Source organism: Chiloscyllium punctatum, chromosome 12 (genome assembly GCF_047496795.1).
Source record: "Chiloscyllium punctatum isolate Juve2018m chromosome 12, sChiPun1.3, whole genome shotgun sequence".
Lineage (NCBI taxonomy): Eukaryota > Metazoa > Chordata > Chondrichthyes > Orectolobiformes > Hemiscylliidae > Chiloscyllium > Chiloscyllium punctatum.
Genome location: NC_092750.1, coordinates 59,567,734 through 59,587,306, shown reverse-complemented (window position 1 = coordinate 59,587,306; position 19,573 = coordinate 59,567,734). Strand labels below are relative to the sequence as shown.

At 40.8% G+C, this 19,573-nt stretch overlaps 1 protein-coding gene across 1 annotated transcript in view; it reads left to right on the top strand.

Moving 5' to 3' along the window:
• The window catches only part of lmcd1 (LIM and cysteine-rich domains 1), a 66,947-nt gene that overhangs the window by 16,707 nt on the left and 30,667 nt on the right, over window positions 1–19,573 (top strand). The window contains exon 3 of the mRNA XM_072582649.1: window positions 8,340–8,595. Coding sequence (XP_072438750.1) covers window positions 8,340–8,595 — 256 coding nt within the window. The remainder of the gene's footprint in view (window positions 1–8,339; window positions 8,596–19,573) is intronic.

The following is a 19,573-nucleotide window of genomic DNA, read 5'->3' as shown; positions in this document are numbered from 1 at the left end:
CTCCCATGAATGGGACGTAGTCTTGCCTCCTGCTGACTTCTCTTTCCCTACCAGCTGTGTCTCCACAATCTTTCCCTACCCTGTTCTTTCCAACCCTCTCTCCCAATTTTGCATTCAATGGCTGTGAACTCCTACTTACCCGACAACCAAGCAGACTTGACACTGGGACAAACATCTTACTTCTATCTTGCTGGTAGACTCTGCAGGATGTATACTTCCACATTTCAAGACTACAGAACTGGATTTATGGAGAACCTTGCAAGATCTGAGCATTTTATTAATTTTCCTTCTCTATTGGGGAGGTGTAAATAAAGTTTGTTCAATATTGGTTGTCTGTAGCTCAGCATGTGTTAATCTGCCAACAGGGACGGTGATGAATTTGTGATTGAATTTTTTAAAAAAACGTTAAAGAAATTAAGGGGATGAGGAAGATGTGAGGAACATTGGGAAGTGGAACAGTTCGCTCTCAATGTCAACAAACTCCTTGCAGGCCATCATATGTGATTTTCCCACCATTCTTGTCAATGTCCATATCACTCAGGGACTGGGAAGTTTCCACCCCTTGTTTTGATGATTTGGATAAATGTTCATGTCCAGTAGCACAACAGCCAAAACTGTTGCGGTTTTGAGAAGTTTTATTTTAATTTAATGGTGGCACGGTGGCTAGTGGTTAGCACTGCTACCTCACAGCGCCAGGGACCTGGGTTTGATCCCACCCTTGGGCAACTGTCTGTGTGGAGTTTGCACATTCTCCCCACGTCTGCGTGGGTTTCGTCCGGAAGCTCCAGTTTCCTCCCGCAATCCAAGGATGTGCAGGTTATGTGGATTGGCCATACTAAATTGTCTGTAGTGTCAGTGCCCGGAGATGTGCAGGCTACGAGGTTTAGCTATGCGAAATGCAGATCTGGGGTAGGGGGTGTGGATCTGGGTGGGATGCCCATTGGAGTGTCAGTATGGGCCAAATGGCCTGTTTCTACACTGTGGGGATTCTATGATTCTGCAAGTATGGTTGTCAGATAATGATCCATAATTTGCCTCAGAAACGTTTGAAATATTTTTAAAGTAAGAATGGAGTCAAATGATACATATGGAGCACTGCTTTGGACACTGCACTTCAGGAATTGATTTTGAAATTGGATTTGAAAGCAGTAAAAAGTGAAATTTTGCCAGACTAGTAAACATTGCTTTCAGGGTTAAGCAAACCAGTCAGCTTAGCTTGTATTCCCCTTAGCTCTAAGGGTTGAAGGTGAGTTGATTGTAGACTTTGAAATTGTAAAAGGATTCGACAGCATTGATACAGAAGTGCATTTTCCTTTGGTGAGGGTGCCTAGAACCCAGTGACACAGTCTTAACCTATGGAGGTAAGCCATTCGTGAGTGAAAGCAGGACACACCTTTTCACAAAGCTTAATGGAATTCTGCATTTCTCTCTGGGTCAACTGTCAGCTTAATGTCTTGAGATTGACAATTGTTTTATTAGGTAAATGGAGTTGTGGTGCAGGCTAGCCATGATCTAATTGAGGTTAGAGACAAAAAAAACTACAGATGCTGCAATCCAAAATAGACAATTAGGAGACTGGAAGAACAGAGCAAGGCAGGCAGCATCAGGAGGTGGAGAAGTTAACGTTTCGGGTATAACCCTTCTTCAGGACTGGGCTACACCTGAAGCGTTGACTTCTCCACCTCCTGATGCTGCCTGGCTTGCTCTGTTCTTCCAGCCTCCTGATGATCGAACTGAGGGTCAGGTTTAAGGAACTCTGTAGTCAACTCTGGTTCCTTTTGTTATCTCTGAAAGCTCTTTTTTTTAAAACCACAGAATCCCTATTGTGTGGAAGCAGGCCATTCGGTCCATATCTTTTGAAGAGCATTCCACCTAGACCAACCGTTTCCCTGCATTCCTCATGGCTTATCCACCTAACCTGCATTTCCTTGAATACTATATGGGCAATTTAGCATGGCCAATCCAACTAACTTGCACATCTTTGGACTGTGGGAGGAAGCCCACGCAGACAGTGGGAGAATGGCTGTATGGAGTCTGCACATTCGCCTGAGGCTGAAATTGCACCCAGGTCCCTGGCGCTGTGAGGCAGCAGTGCTAACCACTGAGCCATTGTGCACCATTCCAGTTTGATATGGATGGCTGGTGTGGGATCTGGACACATACAGATATGTGTAGATACAGACTAATTTGCATGCATGGACTTCATACATTCTTGTCAATCCCTAAAATTATGTAGTTACAGAGGAATTTTACAATGAGACATCTTCCTTTCTCAAGGAAAGAGTCATTTCAGTGGGTTGAATGTTAAATTCCCAAAGAGAAAAGAGTCACATCCCAAAAATGTTGGTTCAATTACATTGGGACTTTTAAATAGTCTGTAAACTTTCTACATCAATGCTGATTATTTTTTTCCCTGAAATGGATGATCTTGAACACTTAAAAGTTTGGTCTCTGAGGATCTGAATGACCTGTGTGGATGAAGGCTTGTTTGTTTATATGGGAGACGTCAGTGGGGGATTGAGAGAAAGAAATGTCAGGCAGATAGAACAGGAATGTATTTAGTTTTGATACTTAGTAATTCAGACATTATATTAATGTAGTTTCTGTCTCTGTGGTTGAGTCATGCTAGGTGGAGACTGGAACAGTCAACTGAAATGCTTCGTGCTTAACTCTTCTGGGACCATGATTGTCAAATTCTTCAAGTCACACGCCATCCCAATTTTCAAATATATCATCACTCTTGCATTGTTGTCGGGTTAAAAATCATGAAACTCCCTTCTAAATAGCACTGCAGGTTTACCGACATCGCACAGATTCAAGCAGCCAGCTCACCAACACCTTCTGAAGGACAGTTATGGATGAGCAATAAACTCTGGCCTTGCCAGTGATGCCCAACACCATGAACATCTTTTAAAAGTAACATAGAACATAGACATAAGTCCAAGATTCATAACTCTCAATGACTGCAGGATCTGTGGATGAGAACCAAGCTATTAGTGACTTATCAGAGTGAGACCCAGGCCACTTTTAGGTACGTCAGTCCCAACTCTTAGCCAAAGATACAGCCTCCCCACTTCCTCAACACTAACTGTCCCTATGTCATCTTTGTGTCCATATTGTACCGGTGTGACAATTTTTAAATTTCTAATTTTAGCTGTCCTATGATCTGTCTCTATATGAAATTACAAATTTGGTGCTGAGATAAAATGAGTTTCTTTCTTGTTGTCTTCCTGCCAAATTTGATTTTAAACAAGCATTATCGAAACAATCCAGCGCCAACACAACTTTAGCTGAAGAAAGATCAAAACAAATCCATATTTCATCTTCAGATTTAACTTGAGAAACATGATTTAAAATGTATTTGATTAGTTATTTAATGCAGAATGAATGACCTATCAGGCTTTGTGGTTTTGATTTGCAGCAGGGATTAAAGTGAAGATTTCTTTCTCTTTCCCTTCACTTTAATGCATGTATTCCATTCAGATGGGCTGTGTTGAATTCCAGTAAGGGTTTACAAGATAATTAGAATTAGATAATAGACAATAGGTGCAGGAGTAGGCCATTTTGCCCTTCGAGCCTGCACCACCATTCAATATGATCATGGCTGATCATCCTTAATCAGTATCCTGTTCCTGCCTTATCTCCATAACCCTTGATTCCAATATCCTTGAGAGCTCTATCCAACTCTTTCTTAAACGAATCCAGAGACTGGGCCTCCACTGCCTTCTGGGGCAGAGCATTCCACACAGCCACCACTCTCTGGGTGAAGAAGTTTCTCCTCATCTCTGTCCTAAATGGTCTACCCCGTATTTTTAAGCTGTGCCCTCTGGTTCGACATTCACCCATCAGCGGAAACATGTTTCCTGCCTCCAGAGTATCCAATCCTTTAATAATATTATATGTCTCAATCTGATCCCCTCTCAGTCTTCTAAACTCAAGGGTATACAAGCCCAGTCGCTCCAGTCTTTCAGCGTAAGGTAGTCCCGCCATTTCAGGAGTTGACCTCGTGAACCTATGCTGCACTTCCTCAATAGCCAGAATGTCTTTCCTCAAATTTGGAGACCAGAATTGCACACAGTACTCGAGGTGTGGTCTCTGTACAGCTGCAGAAGAACCTTTTTGCTTCTATACTCAATCCCTCTTGTTATGAAGGCCAGCATACTATTAGCCTTCTTCACTACCTGCTGTACCTGCACGCTTACCTTCATTGACTGGTGTACAAGAACACCCAGATCTCTTTGTACTGCCCCTTTACCTAAATTAATTCCATTGAGGTAGTAATCTGCCTTCCTGTTCTTGCCACCAAAGTGGATAACCATACATTTATCCACATTAAACTGCATCTGCCATGCATCTGACCACTCACCTAACCTGTCTAGGTCACCCTGTAATCTCCTAATATCCTCTTCACATTTCACCCTGCCACCCAGCTTAGTTTCATCAGCAAATTTGCTAATGTTATTACTAATACCATCTTCTATTTCATTAACATATATTGTAAAAAGCTGCGGTCCCAGCACTGATCCCTGCGGGACCCCACTGGTCACTGCCTGCCATTCCGAAATGGAGCCGTTTATCACTACTATCAGCCAACCAACTTTCAATCCAAGTTAGTACTTTGCCCCCAGTACCATGCACCCTAATTTTGCTCACTAACCTTATATGTGGGACTTTATCAAAAGCTTTCTGAAAGTCCAGGTACACTACATCTACTGGATCTCCCTCGTCCATCTACAGAGTTACATCCTCAAAAAATTCCAGAAGATTAGTCAAGCATGATTTCCCCTTCATAAATCCATGCTGACTCTGACTTATCCTTTTACTACTATCCAATGTGTCATAATTTCATCCTTTATAATAGACTCCAGCATCTTTCCCACCACTGAAGTCAGACTAACTGGCCTATAATTTCCTGCTTTCTCTCTCCCACCCTTCTTAAAAAGTGGTACAACATTAGCCACCTTCCAATCCTCAGGAACCGACCCTGAATCGAACTCTGGAAAATAATCACCAACGCATCCACGATTTCCCGAGCCACCTCCTTCAGTACCCTGGGATGTAGACCATCAGGCCCCGGGGACTTATCAACCTTCAGACCTAACAGTCTCCCCAACACCAATTCCTGGCAAATATAAATTCCCTTAAAGTGCAGGTCCTTCAGCCACTGTTACCTCAGGGAGATTGCTTGTGTCTTCCCCAGTGAACACAGATCTGAAGTAACAATTCAATTCTTCTGCCATTTCTTAGTTCCCCGTAATATATTCTCCTGTTTCTGTCTTCAAGGGCCCAATTTTAGTCTTAACTATTTTCTTTGCCTTTCACATACCTAAAAAAGCTTTTACTATCCTCCTTTATATTTTTGGCCAGTTTACCTTCCTACATCATTTTTTCTCTGCGTATTTCCTTCTTAGTAATCCTCTGTTGTTCTTTAAAAGCTTCCCAGTCCTCCGTTTTCCCACTTATCTTTGCTATGTTATACTTTTTCTCTTTTAACTTTATATGTTTCTTAACTTCCCTCATCAGCCACGGCCACCCATGCCTCCTCCTAGGATCTTTCTTCCTTTTTGGAATGAACTGATCCTGCATCTTCTGCATTATACACACAAATATCCGCCATTGTTCCTCCACTGTCATCCCTGCTAAGGTATTGCACCATTGTACTTTGGCCAGCTCCTCCCTCATAGCTCCATAGTTCCCTTTATTCAACAGAAATTATCTGCAGATTTAGAACATTTGGCCCGTCAAGCCTGTTCTATCATCAGTAAAAATTTGTCTGAACTGATCTTGGCATTACTGCATTTTTCTGCCTACCTGTCATAACCCTTGAATCCCTTGTCAATCAAAAATCAGTCTAATTCAGCTTTGAACACGCACAATGACCCAGTCTTCACTGCACATTGACAGAGAGAAATTCAAATTATAATGGACCTCCAAGAGAAGAAATTTCTCTTCGTTTCTGTCTTAAATGAGCAACTTCTTATTTTTTTAGATTGTCCTGCAATTCTAAATTCCTCCAGTAGAGGAGACATCTACTCAGCATCAGAGTTGAGAGTGTGTTGTTGGACAAGGATTCCTGAAGAAGGGCTCCAGCCTGAAACATCGATTTTCCTGCTCGGATGCTGCCTGACCTGCTGTGCTTTTCCAGCAACATACTCTCAACTCTCATCTCCAGCATTTGCAGACCTCACTGTCATCTACTCAGCATCAACTGTGTCTCTCCCCCTTGAAATCTTTGATGTTTCAGTAAAATTGACTCTCCGTCTTCTAAATTCCAGTGAGTATAGACCCGACCCACTTCACCTTTCCTCCTAAAACAACTCCTTCATCCCAAGAGTGAGTTTAATGAACTGTGTCTGAATCACTTCCAATGCAACTCTATCTCTTCTGAGACAGTGAGGTCAGTACTGTACACCATACTCCAGGTGTGGTCTCACCAATGCAGATGTTGCAAGATTTTCATCCCTTGTTGGTCCTCTGTTATGTTTACACACTTGTCTCTGTTTATCATTACCCTTATCTGTTTACTCTTTACTGTTGCCTTGCTCTTTCCCTTGAACTTTAATGCTCCCATCAGATGTGCCTTCCTTTCTATATACACACTCCCACTATTTTGTCGCAGACCTGCTCTCCAGCCCGAGCTATATGATTTATCTGCTCCTAGCATGGTAAGGTGAAGGACAATCCATTGGTACATCTCCCTCTTTCCTCAGTAGTATGTCAGTGCCTCTCATGTCTTCCAAACCAGTCTATGAATCTTTTCATTCTGCTCCTAATTATTCCATGCCAACATCCTTGGGACTCAGGTAATTTTCCAGACTCAGTTAGCCCTTTGCGTTCTGCTTTTCAGTTCAGCCCTGAGCTGCTCAGATCACCTCAGTAAGCCCGCTTTGTTAAGTCCCACCTATACAATAAATGTCCACAGCAAATGGGACATTTCCCCTTTTCTACACATTCCTCTCTATCTGTGAAGAAGTGTCCTTATTCCTGTCACCTGACATGCAACATAGCCTTCAGGGCTCATGTTCTTTACTGCAGAGAAGAATGTTTAAGCCCCAATGTCACCATCACCTTCTGCAACTGCATTGTATTTTTTGACCCTTGCTTAAATGCCCTCTGACTACATTGCTGTAGTCAGTTTTCTTGGCCTCTACAATCCCTGATTCAGGCCTCTGTTCTCTTATTGCTGTCTCATCTGAGGGATATTACGATCTAATGTAGTTGCAGAACCTGCCCAAATATTTCTTCCAAAATTTTGTTATGCTCACCAACAGTATGCAGTGGCTAGAATCACTCAAAGTGATAGCAGGGGTCAGGCGAAAGGAGATGGAATAGGTAATGGAGAGGTGTGTGAGGCTGACCTAAAAGCAACTTGGAGGGAGGACAAGTGGTGAGAAACAGGAGTTGCAGCTTCAGATGGGCGACTATTGAGACCCTGGGTTTGAGGAATGGTGAAAGGAGAAACCTTTGATTTATTTGGAGTGGGGTCATATGACTGTAAAGTAAGACGAGAAAATCCGAAGCCTCGACAGTCGCTTGGTAAGTAAGCAGTCACTGAGGAGACAGTGCTACCAACATATCAGGCAAGTCAGAAGAGAGTTCCAGCTTGAAGTGGGGAGAGAAGAAAAAAATTGTCAACTCAACCTTGATGGTGACGGCGATGATAAAAAAAACTCTGCTTTCATTTTATAGCCTTCTCATTTTCTCATACCACTGGATGTATCGAACACCATAGACAGCAGTCACATTGGGGCATGATGCAACTCTGTCCCTGCATTGGTAGAATTGTTGCTATCAATTGTAACTTCAGACGTGTGCACTATACAGAACTTGTAACATTGCAGTGCTCAAGCTATTTATTCTTGAGCCTAGGAGGTGTTAACAGATGAATGATACCATTTTGTGCCAAATTTGAAAAAGGGTTTTATCTGTCCTAAGGGCTCTTTCCTACAGCACAGCGGATAAAGCATATGCCAATTCTTGTTTAACTTGTGACTCTAGATATCAAGAGAGAGGGAAATATCTCATTGCTCATTTCTGTCTGGCCTGAACTATGATTCAGTTCCCAGATGCTACTGAGCTTATGTTGTTGGATGTGCACCACCCAATCCCATTAGATAATAACTTGTTATGCAGATGCTAAACTACTTTTGCTATAGCCTGTCTTCCAAAATGCAGACTGGGCCTTGTACAAAGTGCATTTTTTTTCATCAGATGTGTGAAGGCTCAAACAAACAATGGTACTTTGAATTCTGAAACTTGACTGATTCCACCAGATGATGGTCATTCCTGTACAGACAGATGAGCCCTATCTAATGTTAATTTGCTTGCTTTTGATACAGGAAGATATGCAAGTCATGCAAATGCAACCAAGAGGATCACAACTTACACTCTGATGCTGAAGATGATCGGAAAATCGGCCGCCTTTTGGCTGACTCTAACTATTCTAATCTGACTGCGCGAGTGAAGGGAGGAGATGGAGTCCGCATTTATAAGAGGAACCGAATGATTATAACCAATCCCAATGTAACAAAGAAAGATCCAACTTTTGACACAGTCACCTATGAGTGGGCCCCACCAGGGCTGACCCAGAAACTGGTAAGATGATTCACTCAGGAGAGCTTGCCTTACTGAAAGTATCAGAACAATGTAAACATAGTCTCTAATGGGAGGTAGGATTAACTAAATACAAGAAAAATGAATTATTTTGTAAGTGTGAAGCAACTAACTAAATTTGCATTAAGAAAATTAGTGTGTAATAACGTGTTTTCCTTTACCTAAACTTGTGTTGTTTTGCAAACCAAAAATGTTCAGAAACTACTACTTGTATTTATATAGCACCCTTGAATAGAATGAAACAACCCAGGGTACTTCTCAGGAGTATTATAAAACAAAGAATAATGTCAGAACCACAGAAGGGAATATTATTTGGTCAAAGTGGTAGCTTTTAAGGTGAAGCGGCGTAGGGAGGATATTCCAGAGCTTGGTTCTAGACAACAGAAGGCATAGCTATTAGTGTTGGAGCTAATAAAATTGGGAATGCACAAGAATTCACCATTGGATAAACATAAAATCATAGAATTCCTACAGTGTGGAAACATGCTGTTTGGCCCAACAAGTTCACACTGACCCTCTGAAAAGTAACCCACCCAGATCCATTCCCCTACCCTATTATCCTATATTTACCCTGACTAATGCACCGAACCTACACATCCCTGAAGACTATCGGCAATTTAACATGGCCAGTTCACCTAACCTGCACATGTTTGGATTGTGGGAGGAAACCGGAGCACCTGGAGGAAACTCACGCAGACACAGGGAGAATGTGCAAACTCCACGCAGACAATCACGCGAGGCTGGAATTGAACCCAGATCCCTGGCGCTGTGAGGCAGTAATGCCAACCACTGAGCCTCTGTGCCAAACCAAGCTTCCTCAGAAAATTCTGGTGGTGGAGGAGAATACCGAGGAAAAGAAAATCTAGAATGAAAAGAGGTTGTGCATTTATATGGTGACTTCTACAGCCGAAGGAAATTTCATAGCGAATGGATTAGTTTTGAAAAGTGGTAACTGTTTTCATTTGGGAAGCAGGACAGCCAATTTACACAAAGCAAGCATTTCACAAACAGCACAAGGACGATGACGATATAAACTGTTCTTTTTGATTTTGAATAAAGGATATTGCGAATATATATAAATATTGACAGCACAGCAGGATAACTGTCCATTTAAAAGTGGCATTGTGAGATATTTAATTCTACTGAGGGGACAGGTGCTTCCGACAATGCAGCACCCATCAGTCATTACTGAGGTGTAGAGTCAGCCTAGATTTTTGTGCTTCACCTTGGGATTTGGATTCAAGTCATTTTCCAATTTACGTCCTAGCACCCATGATGCTACATTATTAAAATGAGTTGGGAACAGGTATTCAAGTGCAAAGATTTAACCATTCACTATGTATGAGCAAATGTTCCCAGAACCAATCTTGGTTATACATGAATATTGAAGCACATGGACACATCCGCAAAAAATGGCTCCAAGTTCCATTCCTGGATTACGCCACTTGTAGTTCTTCCAGAGCATGTTAACTGACCTATAATGCTTGGCCCAGAAGGGGAAAAATTAGGCATAAATCTCACAGTTCTTTATTCTCATTGCTAAAACCTCTGCCTTGGGCAAGGACAGGATTGGATTGAGCTGCTTGTCCATTGCTCGATCATCTGCAATACATATCGCTTACATATGAAGACCAGGTTCATTTAATACATAGATAAGTCAGGGATGGCTGTATGTTTGAAGCTGCAAGGTGGAGTCAGGAGGGGACAGCTGCAAAGGTTGAGAGAGGGAGGCTGAAGGGAAGAGAACACTTGTCAACAGCTAAGTACTCCGGTAAGTAAGAGATTACTTGAAATCACAGAGGTGATTAAGTACATGGAATTGAATGTTAAATCTTTAAGGCTGCATATATTTAAGAGCTTCTATATGGGGAGAATGCAATAGAAGCTGTTGTCATGAACACCTTGTGTCAGATGTTAAATTTAAATCTAAGACTTTGATCTGCGATGCAACAAGAAGCACAATAACGGTTTTATTAACTTTTCTTGCTTTGTGTAGATGTGATAGAAACAGATTCGCTGCGAATTAACTAATCTGTGGAAGGAAGAGTGTAGGGCAATGTGTCAGTGTGTGCTACTTCTTCTGAAAAGAACTGCCATTGTTAACTCTTATGTGTTGTTTTTAGGCCAGTTTATATCATTGTGGTGTCTAAGAAATTAATGCTTTTCTTGTGTGTTTTTTGTGGCTTTAAGTGTAATGGAGGCTTGTCAATTATTGACGATATTGATGAGTTCTTCTCATGCTGATTGTGTGTGAGTGCAAACAAAAAGTCCACATCAACACAAATATAGAGTGTGTTGTTACTAAATGATGGCTTTGGCTAATAAATTAGATCGTGACGTGAAAAAGGAGCTCTTGCAAACCAAAAAGCAACTCCTGAAAATCAAAAACTAGCCCTCAAATGTCTGTTGAAAAACCCTCTGTGGGTGGGGAAAATATGTCTTTTCTGCTGAGTAAATGAAGATATGCTAAAGTGTCTTCACTGTTAGTTTAAGAAAATGATTTCATTTGTAAACTGTCAACAAATGTGGTCAAGTGCAGAACTGAATTAAGCAGTATGGAAACCTTTTTGCCACAACAGCCCCTGTTATCTTTTCATCGATCCCACAGATCCAGGGAATCTATAGTCAAAGGATAACAACCCTTTTGATGTGCATCAAATCTGTACATCAATCTGTCTTTTTATCTCCTTTCAAATAAAGAATTGCAGTCCTGTGACAACAACATGGTGAAACTGATGTGCACGGCAGATACCCCCTATTCTAATATGTGATGAGAAAGTTTTAGTTTTTCTTTGCGGATGTTTGTAGCATTGGACAGCTGTTTTGTATTCTGAGCTCAATGTAATTATGAAATAGTCTTTGCATTGCCTTGCAATTGTCAGTGGCTGCAGCTAAACACTGATCTCGCGCACACACACACATAAAATTGCAGAAATATTCAATTATTACTCTGTAGAAGGAGGCCATTTTGTCCATCATGCCTGCACCAGCTGTACAATCTAGTGCCAATCTTTTACCTTCGCCCCATATTCCTGCGCACTATTACGATCTAAATGGTTGCACCACCTTGTGTCTGCTGTCAAAATGTGTTTCTTTTTCGTGGAAAACTAAATTGACAAAGAAGATATGGGACTGGGATGCAAGTAAAATTAGGCTGTTTTTTTACCCCCTCATGTTTGGGTTTATTTCCAGTGGGTCCCAGATTTAACCTGTTCTTTTGGACAGGTAAATGGGAGATCCACAGGAAGCAAGTAAGATCAACAGCTCATTGCATTCCTGTCCTACTTTAAAATTGAAGATATTGTGTCTAAGGTAGTGCCTTCCCTTGTATCTAGCACAGCTAAACTAGAGCCTGCTAGAACAAGCTCATTGTCAAATATGAGGCGAACATTGTTAAATACTTCAGTTGGAATATTGTACGTAATTCTGGGCACAACGCTGTAGGAATGACATGATGTCTTTGAAGAAGGAGGAAAAAAAATTATTACCATGGTTCAGGTATTTGGGATGGGAGGGTTATATGGATAGACTGGACTAGTTAGAATTGTTCTCCATCAAATGGAGATGATCAAGAGGAGCTTTGATAGAGGTATTTAAAATAATGAAGAGGGAGAAAATCAAAAGAAACTGTTTTCTGTGATAGAAGAATTAATAATCAACGGTCATAAAGTTAAGGTGATTTGTAAAAGAACCATAAGTGGCAGGAAGAAAATCAATATTTAATGCAATGAGTAATTTCGATTTGGAATGTATTGCCAGATAGGTACAGGATAACAATTCAATAGCATCTGTCAAATGTAGATTGGATGAATACTCAAAGGAGAAAAGAAGAGTAGGATCAGTAAAGAAGGACGATGAGCTAACTGATTTGTACTTCAAAAGAGCCAAATCAAAGTTGATGGGTGACAAATAGCCTCCCTATGACAGACTCTCAGCAGGCAAATTTCAATAATAAAACATCAGTAAGTGTTTGAGGTTACTGTGAACAGCAGGTAGATACAAGAGTCATTAAATACCAACAGTTAAGCTCTGAATAAAATCTGCGCACTGTTCAAGGAATGAAAACTGATTCTGACTTTTGGACTCTTGAAGGTCACAACAGGACTCCATTCAGCAACATCTGTATTTACTGAGAATCATTTTTCTGCAGCAGGTCCTTGTCAGTCAATTCTGTCTCTAACTGGGGAGTGGTTGTGGACCAGGTTGCCTGATAATAATTTAGTGATTTCCTTTGGGATGAAGTGTGAACTTTCTGTTTCAATGGTGCAGCTTACATAAACAATCATGATTCTTTAGTCCAAAGTTATAATGTCTTAGCAAGTGTTCAATGGTTGCATAGCTGTGAGATTGATCCAGTAAGTGGCAACATCATTGCATTATCCAAATTAATTGCATTACTTAAGTGCATCATATCTTTTGGCTGTTATATTATTTTGTTTTGTTTAGCTCGTTGCCATATACTTAAGTACTAACCTTTGAAAACTGTGATCTTTTTAGATCAGACTGTTTAAAGTCTTGATTAAAGTCCACAGGTCTGGCAGTATCCATGGACAGAGAGAAAAATAGAGTTGCCGCAGTTGTGGGTATGCTCGCTGAGCTGGGAAGTTGATTTGCAGACGTCACGTCCCCTGTCTAGGTGACATCTTCAGTGCTTTGGAGCCTCCTGTGAAGTGCAGCTATACTGTCTCTTCTGGAATTTATTCTGATCCGTTCCTGCTGCTTCCGGTTGTCGGTTCCGGTTGTTCGTTGTAGTGGCTGGTATATTGGGTTTAGGTCTATGTGCTTGTTAAAGAAGTCCATGGATGAGTGCCATACTTCTAGAAATTCTCTGGTGATCCTTTGTTTAGCTTGTTCTATGATCGTTGTGTTGTCCCAGTTGAATTTGTGGTCCTTGTTAACAATTCAGCAGTATCTGTCAAATGTAGATTGGATGAATACTTGAAGGAGAAAAGAAGTGTAGGATCAGTAAAGAGATAACATTACAAATATAATATAAATCTTATTCTGGAAAACAACCATATGGACTCAAAATGTTAGCTCTGTCTCTTTCTCCACAGATGCTGTCAGACACTGAGTTTCTCCAGCCTTCTGTTTTTTTCCAGATTTCCAGCAACTGCTGTATTTTGATTTTTTTTGTTTTGCTTGTTTATTTGTCTTGTCTTAATTGATCGGACAGATTTTTCTGTTTCACACCAATGGAGAATGCAAAGCAGAGGAGACAGATATCCTGTTTTGTATTCCCGACAGATCTTTTGGTCTCCCTTGTATCTGGTAATGTGTTATGTGGGAGATTTCATAAGTGATCTCAGAGTAAAAGGTCTCCTGAAAAAAAATGTCATAATGGGGTAGAAATTAGCATTCAGATTGAGAGTGAGAATCTTGGGTAGGAAACAGCTGTGGTAAACCTAAATAAGAGTTATTACAGAGAAACGAGGGCAAATGTAGCTAGAGTTGACTGGGTAAGGACTCTAGCAGCAAACACAGTTGAAGAACAATGGCAGATGTTTACAAAAATAGATCATGACTTAGAACAAAGGTATATCCCAGTGAGGAAGGAGGATTCTAGGAAGAGGATTAAGCAACCACAAATAACCAGCAAAGATAAGGGCAACATAGTTAGAAAAAAATTACAATGTGGTAAAGATTACGCATGACAATAGAATTGGGAAAGATTTAAAAGCCAACAAAATTTAATCTAAAAAGGGCAAAATTAAACTTTGAGGGTAAACTTGCAAGTGATTTCAGGACAGACAGCAAGACCTTCTTTAAATATATAAATGTGAATGTATGCTCCTTAAAAACTAAAATTGGGAAAATAATAATAATAAGGAACTAGGAAATGGAAGAGAAGCTGAATTTTAAAATTGAATCAGTATTGACGATAAAAGACATCTAGTGGTAGTCCAAAGGTACTAAATATTAAAGGGTCAAAAGTGGAAGGGGAAATTAATATAGCAGCTATTACTGGAGGAAAAAAATACTTGTAAAGCAAATGGGGATAAAAACTGATAAACCCCTGAACCTGATGGGAAACATCCTCGGATAGTAAAAGAACTAGCTACAGAGAAAATGGATAATTTTGGATTTTGGAAAAGTCCTGGAAGTTTGGAAACTGCCAAGGTAACAACTTCATTCAAAAAGGGAGGGAGCCAAAAACATAGGTAGCCGTTGGCCAGTTAGCTTAACACCTGTCATTATGAAATATCATGCTTCTCTGGGGTCGTGCATTGGCCCACTGTTCACAAGGTATTCACAAAGGTTAATAGATTTTCACAAAGTACACAAAACTTCCCCAGTTACCTATGTGCTTGGACCTAGGTGAACTGAAATCACAGACCAGGTTTCAGTGCTCCACAAGAATTACTGTAAATAAAGTCTACATACATAGAAAAGATGTACAAATTGTTGACATACAACTTCACTATTAAAACTCTAATTTCCTTATGACATTTCCCTTACATGCACATACAGACAAAAATATTAGTGTTATGAATGGAGAGGAAAACCTCAAGAAACAGTTCAATGGCCTCTGGCCATAGGTTTTCTGAGAGATCCTTTTGTTTGCCAAGACTTGTCCTTCAAACTTTTTTCTAGTTCCTTTCCCTTCCTTGCAGCAGGCACAAGTGAATGGCTCACAAATTATAAAGTCTATGACTTATTGCTTGAAAGAAACAATTGGTGGAAGATGATGACTGGTTTTCTTCAGGTTTCAGGTACCTTCTATTGTAGAGAGACCACTTCCAGAAGACCTAAAGCTTCTGGCAATATCATTTACACCCACAAGTTTTTCAGCTACTCACAATCAAATCATGTAGTTTTTAGCTGCCAGGTGTCTCAACTCCATGTTTATCTCTCCACCCTTCAGGCACTCTGCCTCTATTCCTGATGAAGGGCTTTTGCCCAAAACGTAGATTTTCCTGCTCCTCAGATGCTGCCTAAACTGCTGTTTTCCAGCACCACTCTAATCCAGAATCTGGTTTCCAGCATCTGCAGTCATTGTTTTTACCTACTCAACTCCATAAACCAATCAGCTATACTTGTTGCCAGTTGAGTCTCATTGGTTCATAATCCTGGTACTAGGCCCAATACTTGAACAAAGGAGCAGTATCAACAGAGCACAGGGCGGAAGTGACAGACTGACGTCCAACATGAATTCATTAAGTCCAACCAGATAATGGACTCTGAAGGATTAATCACTGTTGAATTAAAATAATTTAGTTCATAGTCAGCACTTCCAGTATCCCATTTCAACATAGGGAAATTAGCCAAGTCTTGCGAATTTATTTTATGCCTTAGATTGTGACAAACACTAAGGAAGCAATTTATATTGTATCAGGATCTATGTGAAGGCTATTTTTCTCTATTGCATGGATCTGCTAGAATTGGCTGCAACTCGAAAGTTATTCACTGAGACCCACAGTTCAAAAGATGAATACCAGTAAGTCTTCTTTCAGTTTATAATTGGCATCATAAAACATGTGCATTGGCTGCCAGCATCACTAGCACAGGCTATGGCAAAATGTGCATGTAACTGTCTGCAAATCTAGACAATGAGCCTTATGTTATTTGCGAGAAAAGGTGGAGAATAGCTTTTGCTAAGAGAGTCTGGAACAAGGAGTCAACACTCTTAAAATTGAGAGTTAGACTGTTCAGGGGTGATGTCACTTCGTCACACAGTGATGATGCAAGTTTAGTAGACTCTGTCACAACAAAGGAAAATCAACTGAAAGTTTCAGTACTCCGATTAGTAAACTTTTCTTTGACAAGTGATTATGAAATTAAAATGCGTAATTGAGATACAAAATGGCTAGGACCTGATATTTGAAGACTGTAGTCCTGCCGCCCCACCCCCCCAATACCTGTAGGGGGATACGTTCTAGGACCGACCGTGGAAGCCCGAAACTGCGGATAAGAGCGAACCCATCTATTTAAATTGGAAACGTACCGTCCTGGCAGCCTTCTGGTCCCTGGTCTGGAACGTTCCTGATAATATATTCTAGCCGTGGTAAACCGCGGGTAACTGAAACCATGGAAAACGATTCAGCGGATATAGGGGGTTGCCTTGCATTCAGTTGTGATGTGGGTGTCGTTGGCTAGGCTAACATCTTTTGCCCGTCATAACTGTTTGTGAGAACGTATTGTGGTGAGCTGCCATCTTGAACTGCTTCCAGTGCTGTTAGGAAGGGCTAGCCAGAATTTTGATCCAGCAACAGTGAAGGAACAGCAATATAGTTCCAATTCAGTGTGATGTGCAGCTTAGAAGGAGCTTGCAGGCAGTGGTGTTCCATTTATTTGCTTTATTCTTTTAGATGATAGAGATCATGGGTTTGAAAGGTGCTGTCAAAGGTGGTGATCAGATTCCTTGCTGCAGTTTTATTGTTTAATCCATGTCCTTTTTTAATGTCTACAATTTCACTTGGCAGCAGAACTCAAAGAATATCAATTAGAATGGAACACTTTGCTTTATTTCCCTTTACTCAAGGGATTTTGAGGCTGTCTGAACTGATTCAACCACTTTCCTGGATGAAATCAGCTAACAGTGCACAAGTAAGATGTGTGGTTTTCTGATCTTGCTGTTAAATGCCAGACAATCCAATGCATTTGTCTAGTACAAATGCTTTGGTAATGCCACAAGCCATAAATTACCACTTTATGTGAACATGTCTGAGGACTTCTTCCTGAGCTGGGATAATGTTGATGCCGTTGTTTACATAAAAGCAGTCTGCAAGTTTAAAGCCCGAAATCCATGCAGAAGCATCTCAGAATGTTTGTGATCCTTATGAACATTACTAACCTTGTCCTCCCAGACATTATGGCAGCTTCACAGCTCACCTTCTGATGGTTCGGACTATGAGGTGTGTGTCAGTGTGGGGTTGGCCTACTTTTCCTTCACTGTGGGAGAGATGCATGTGAAGTCTGGTTGGTGGAAGGTTTCCTGCAGCTTTCCTTGATACTGTCAAAACAACGCCAAGCTGAGCAACTGCCATGAATCTCTTGGTGACCATTGACCTTTTACATGTCTCTGCGGTGGGAACTCTACTTGTTACAAGAATTAGCAGGATCATTGCAGCGGTGCTTGTATTACAATTGCACTGATTAATAACCTTCGAAAGGGTTGCCATGGCCTCAATGTATCAAATGATCAAAGTGCACAGTAAATTAAGTCTTCTGTCAATATCAGCAGGAACCTTATGTAACTATCCTGACAATCTGTCTTGTTTCAGATTATGGGAAACAGATTTTTTAAACTCCGATTTTAGCCAAGCAATGCTGCAGAGGTTTTTAACTGAACTTCATTGTCAGATTCTCCTGGACAATTCTGTGCTGCTGCTTGGAGTGCAAAATTAACTGGTTTGAAATCCTATGAGCTCTTTATTCATGTTAGGAGAGAGTTGCGGTTCCCAGTCCTGTGAATGAGGGACTGAATAGCTGAAATAATCTCCGGATAGGGACACCAGCTACAAAATAGGACCTCCACTGAAGAGTGAGCAATCACAGAATACAGCAGCAGATTATTTTGTGAAGGATGATGTAAAAGACAGTGCTTCAATGTTCACTCAACCCTGCCCCTAGGCCTGCAACTGCCTATGATAAGGTGAGCAAGGGCCAGCAATCCGTACGTCCTGCCACAACAAAACCCTTTCACGGTGGATCAGCTGATGGTTGTGAAGACAGACAAAAGATTACAACCTTCAGTTCCACAGAAATACTCTGATCTTTGAATCAAACAATAGCTCACTAAGGCCGTGTGGGACTTGGTGCATGACAGGCCTCCCACTGTAAAGAGACCATACACAGTCCTGCCAACTCAAACATGGATAATTCCTGTGTCTTGGGTGTCAGGCTAATATTTTCCCTTTCGAGGATTCTCTATCTGGAACAGACAGTCATTGCCGCTTGCCCATTGCTGTAGTTTTGGCTACAATTTGATTGATAGCTGTTTCCTTTGAGGTCTCCCAACCAAGTATAAAAAAAACCTTTTAGTCATTTTGAAAGCTAGTGTGTGACGCAAATGTTTCGCTCCACATTCTGGCAGTGAGTTAGAACTCTGTGATATTTGGAACTCTGAATTGTCTCCTAATCTCAAATAATGGGGTCCGATATGGCTCAGTTGGTAGCACCCTCACCTCTGGGTCCTACGGTTCCAGCATAAGCATTGTGCCTAGCACATCAATGTAGGACACTGTTGCCCTCGGGTAAAAGATTCAGCAGCACAATATCAATGATGAGTGAGGACCGTTTAGTGTTGATGTTCTGATCAACATTGATGCCTCAATAAGTATCTCAACACAGATCTTCTGCTATTATCACTTGAAGTCTGTGGGAATTAGTTGTGTCCAAATTGGTTGTCACGTTTCCTCCATTGCAGCATTGACTATGCTTCAAAAGCATTGTGAGCTAGAGAATGTTTTGACATGACTAGTGGTCTTAACAAATTCAGACCTTGCTTTCTTATTGTAAAGAATTCTGCTAAAAAGACTCTTGGAATCTCAGAATGATCTTTGATTTTGGATCCTGATCATTTACCTGTGAAAGTTAAGTTGTTTATTTTTACCTGATCTGCCACTCAAGAATTTTCTCTGTATCATCTTTAAATATAGAAAATTTAACATTTAACTTGACCAAGAGTATCTTTCCATTATAGTGTTCTGCTGTTTTATTTTCTTTTTTAAAAAAATACAAAAAAAGGTAACATCTTGAGCTATTGCAAGTGTGAGCTATAACACCCTAGATGATTCATTTCCTGAATCACTATCACAAATACCAAAGCATGAGACAAAATTTTAATTCATAAAAAACAACATGATTTTCTTGGGGGTGAGATAAGAAGCTGGCATACATAGATTGACATTTCCTTGAATGATCATTACTGGCCAGTGTTGCCTAATCTCCAGGATGGATTTGAAGTTTTCTTCTATTGATTCCTGGAATGTGCGTGTCACTAGCTAGGCCAACGTTT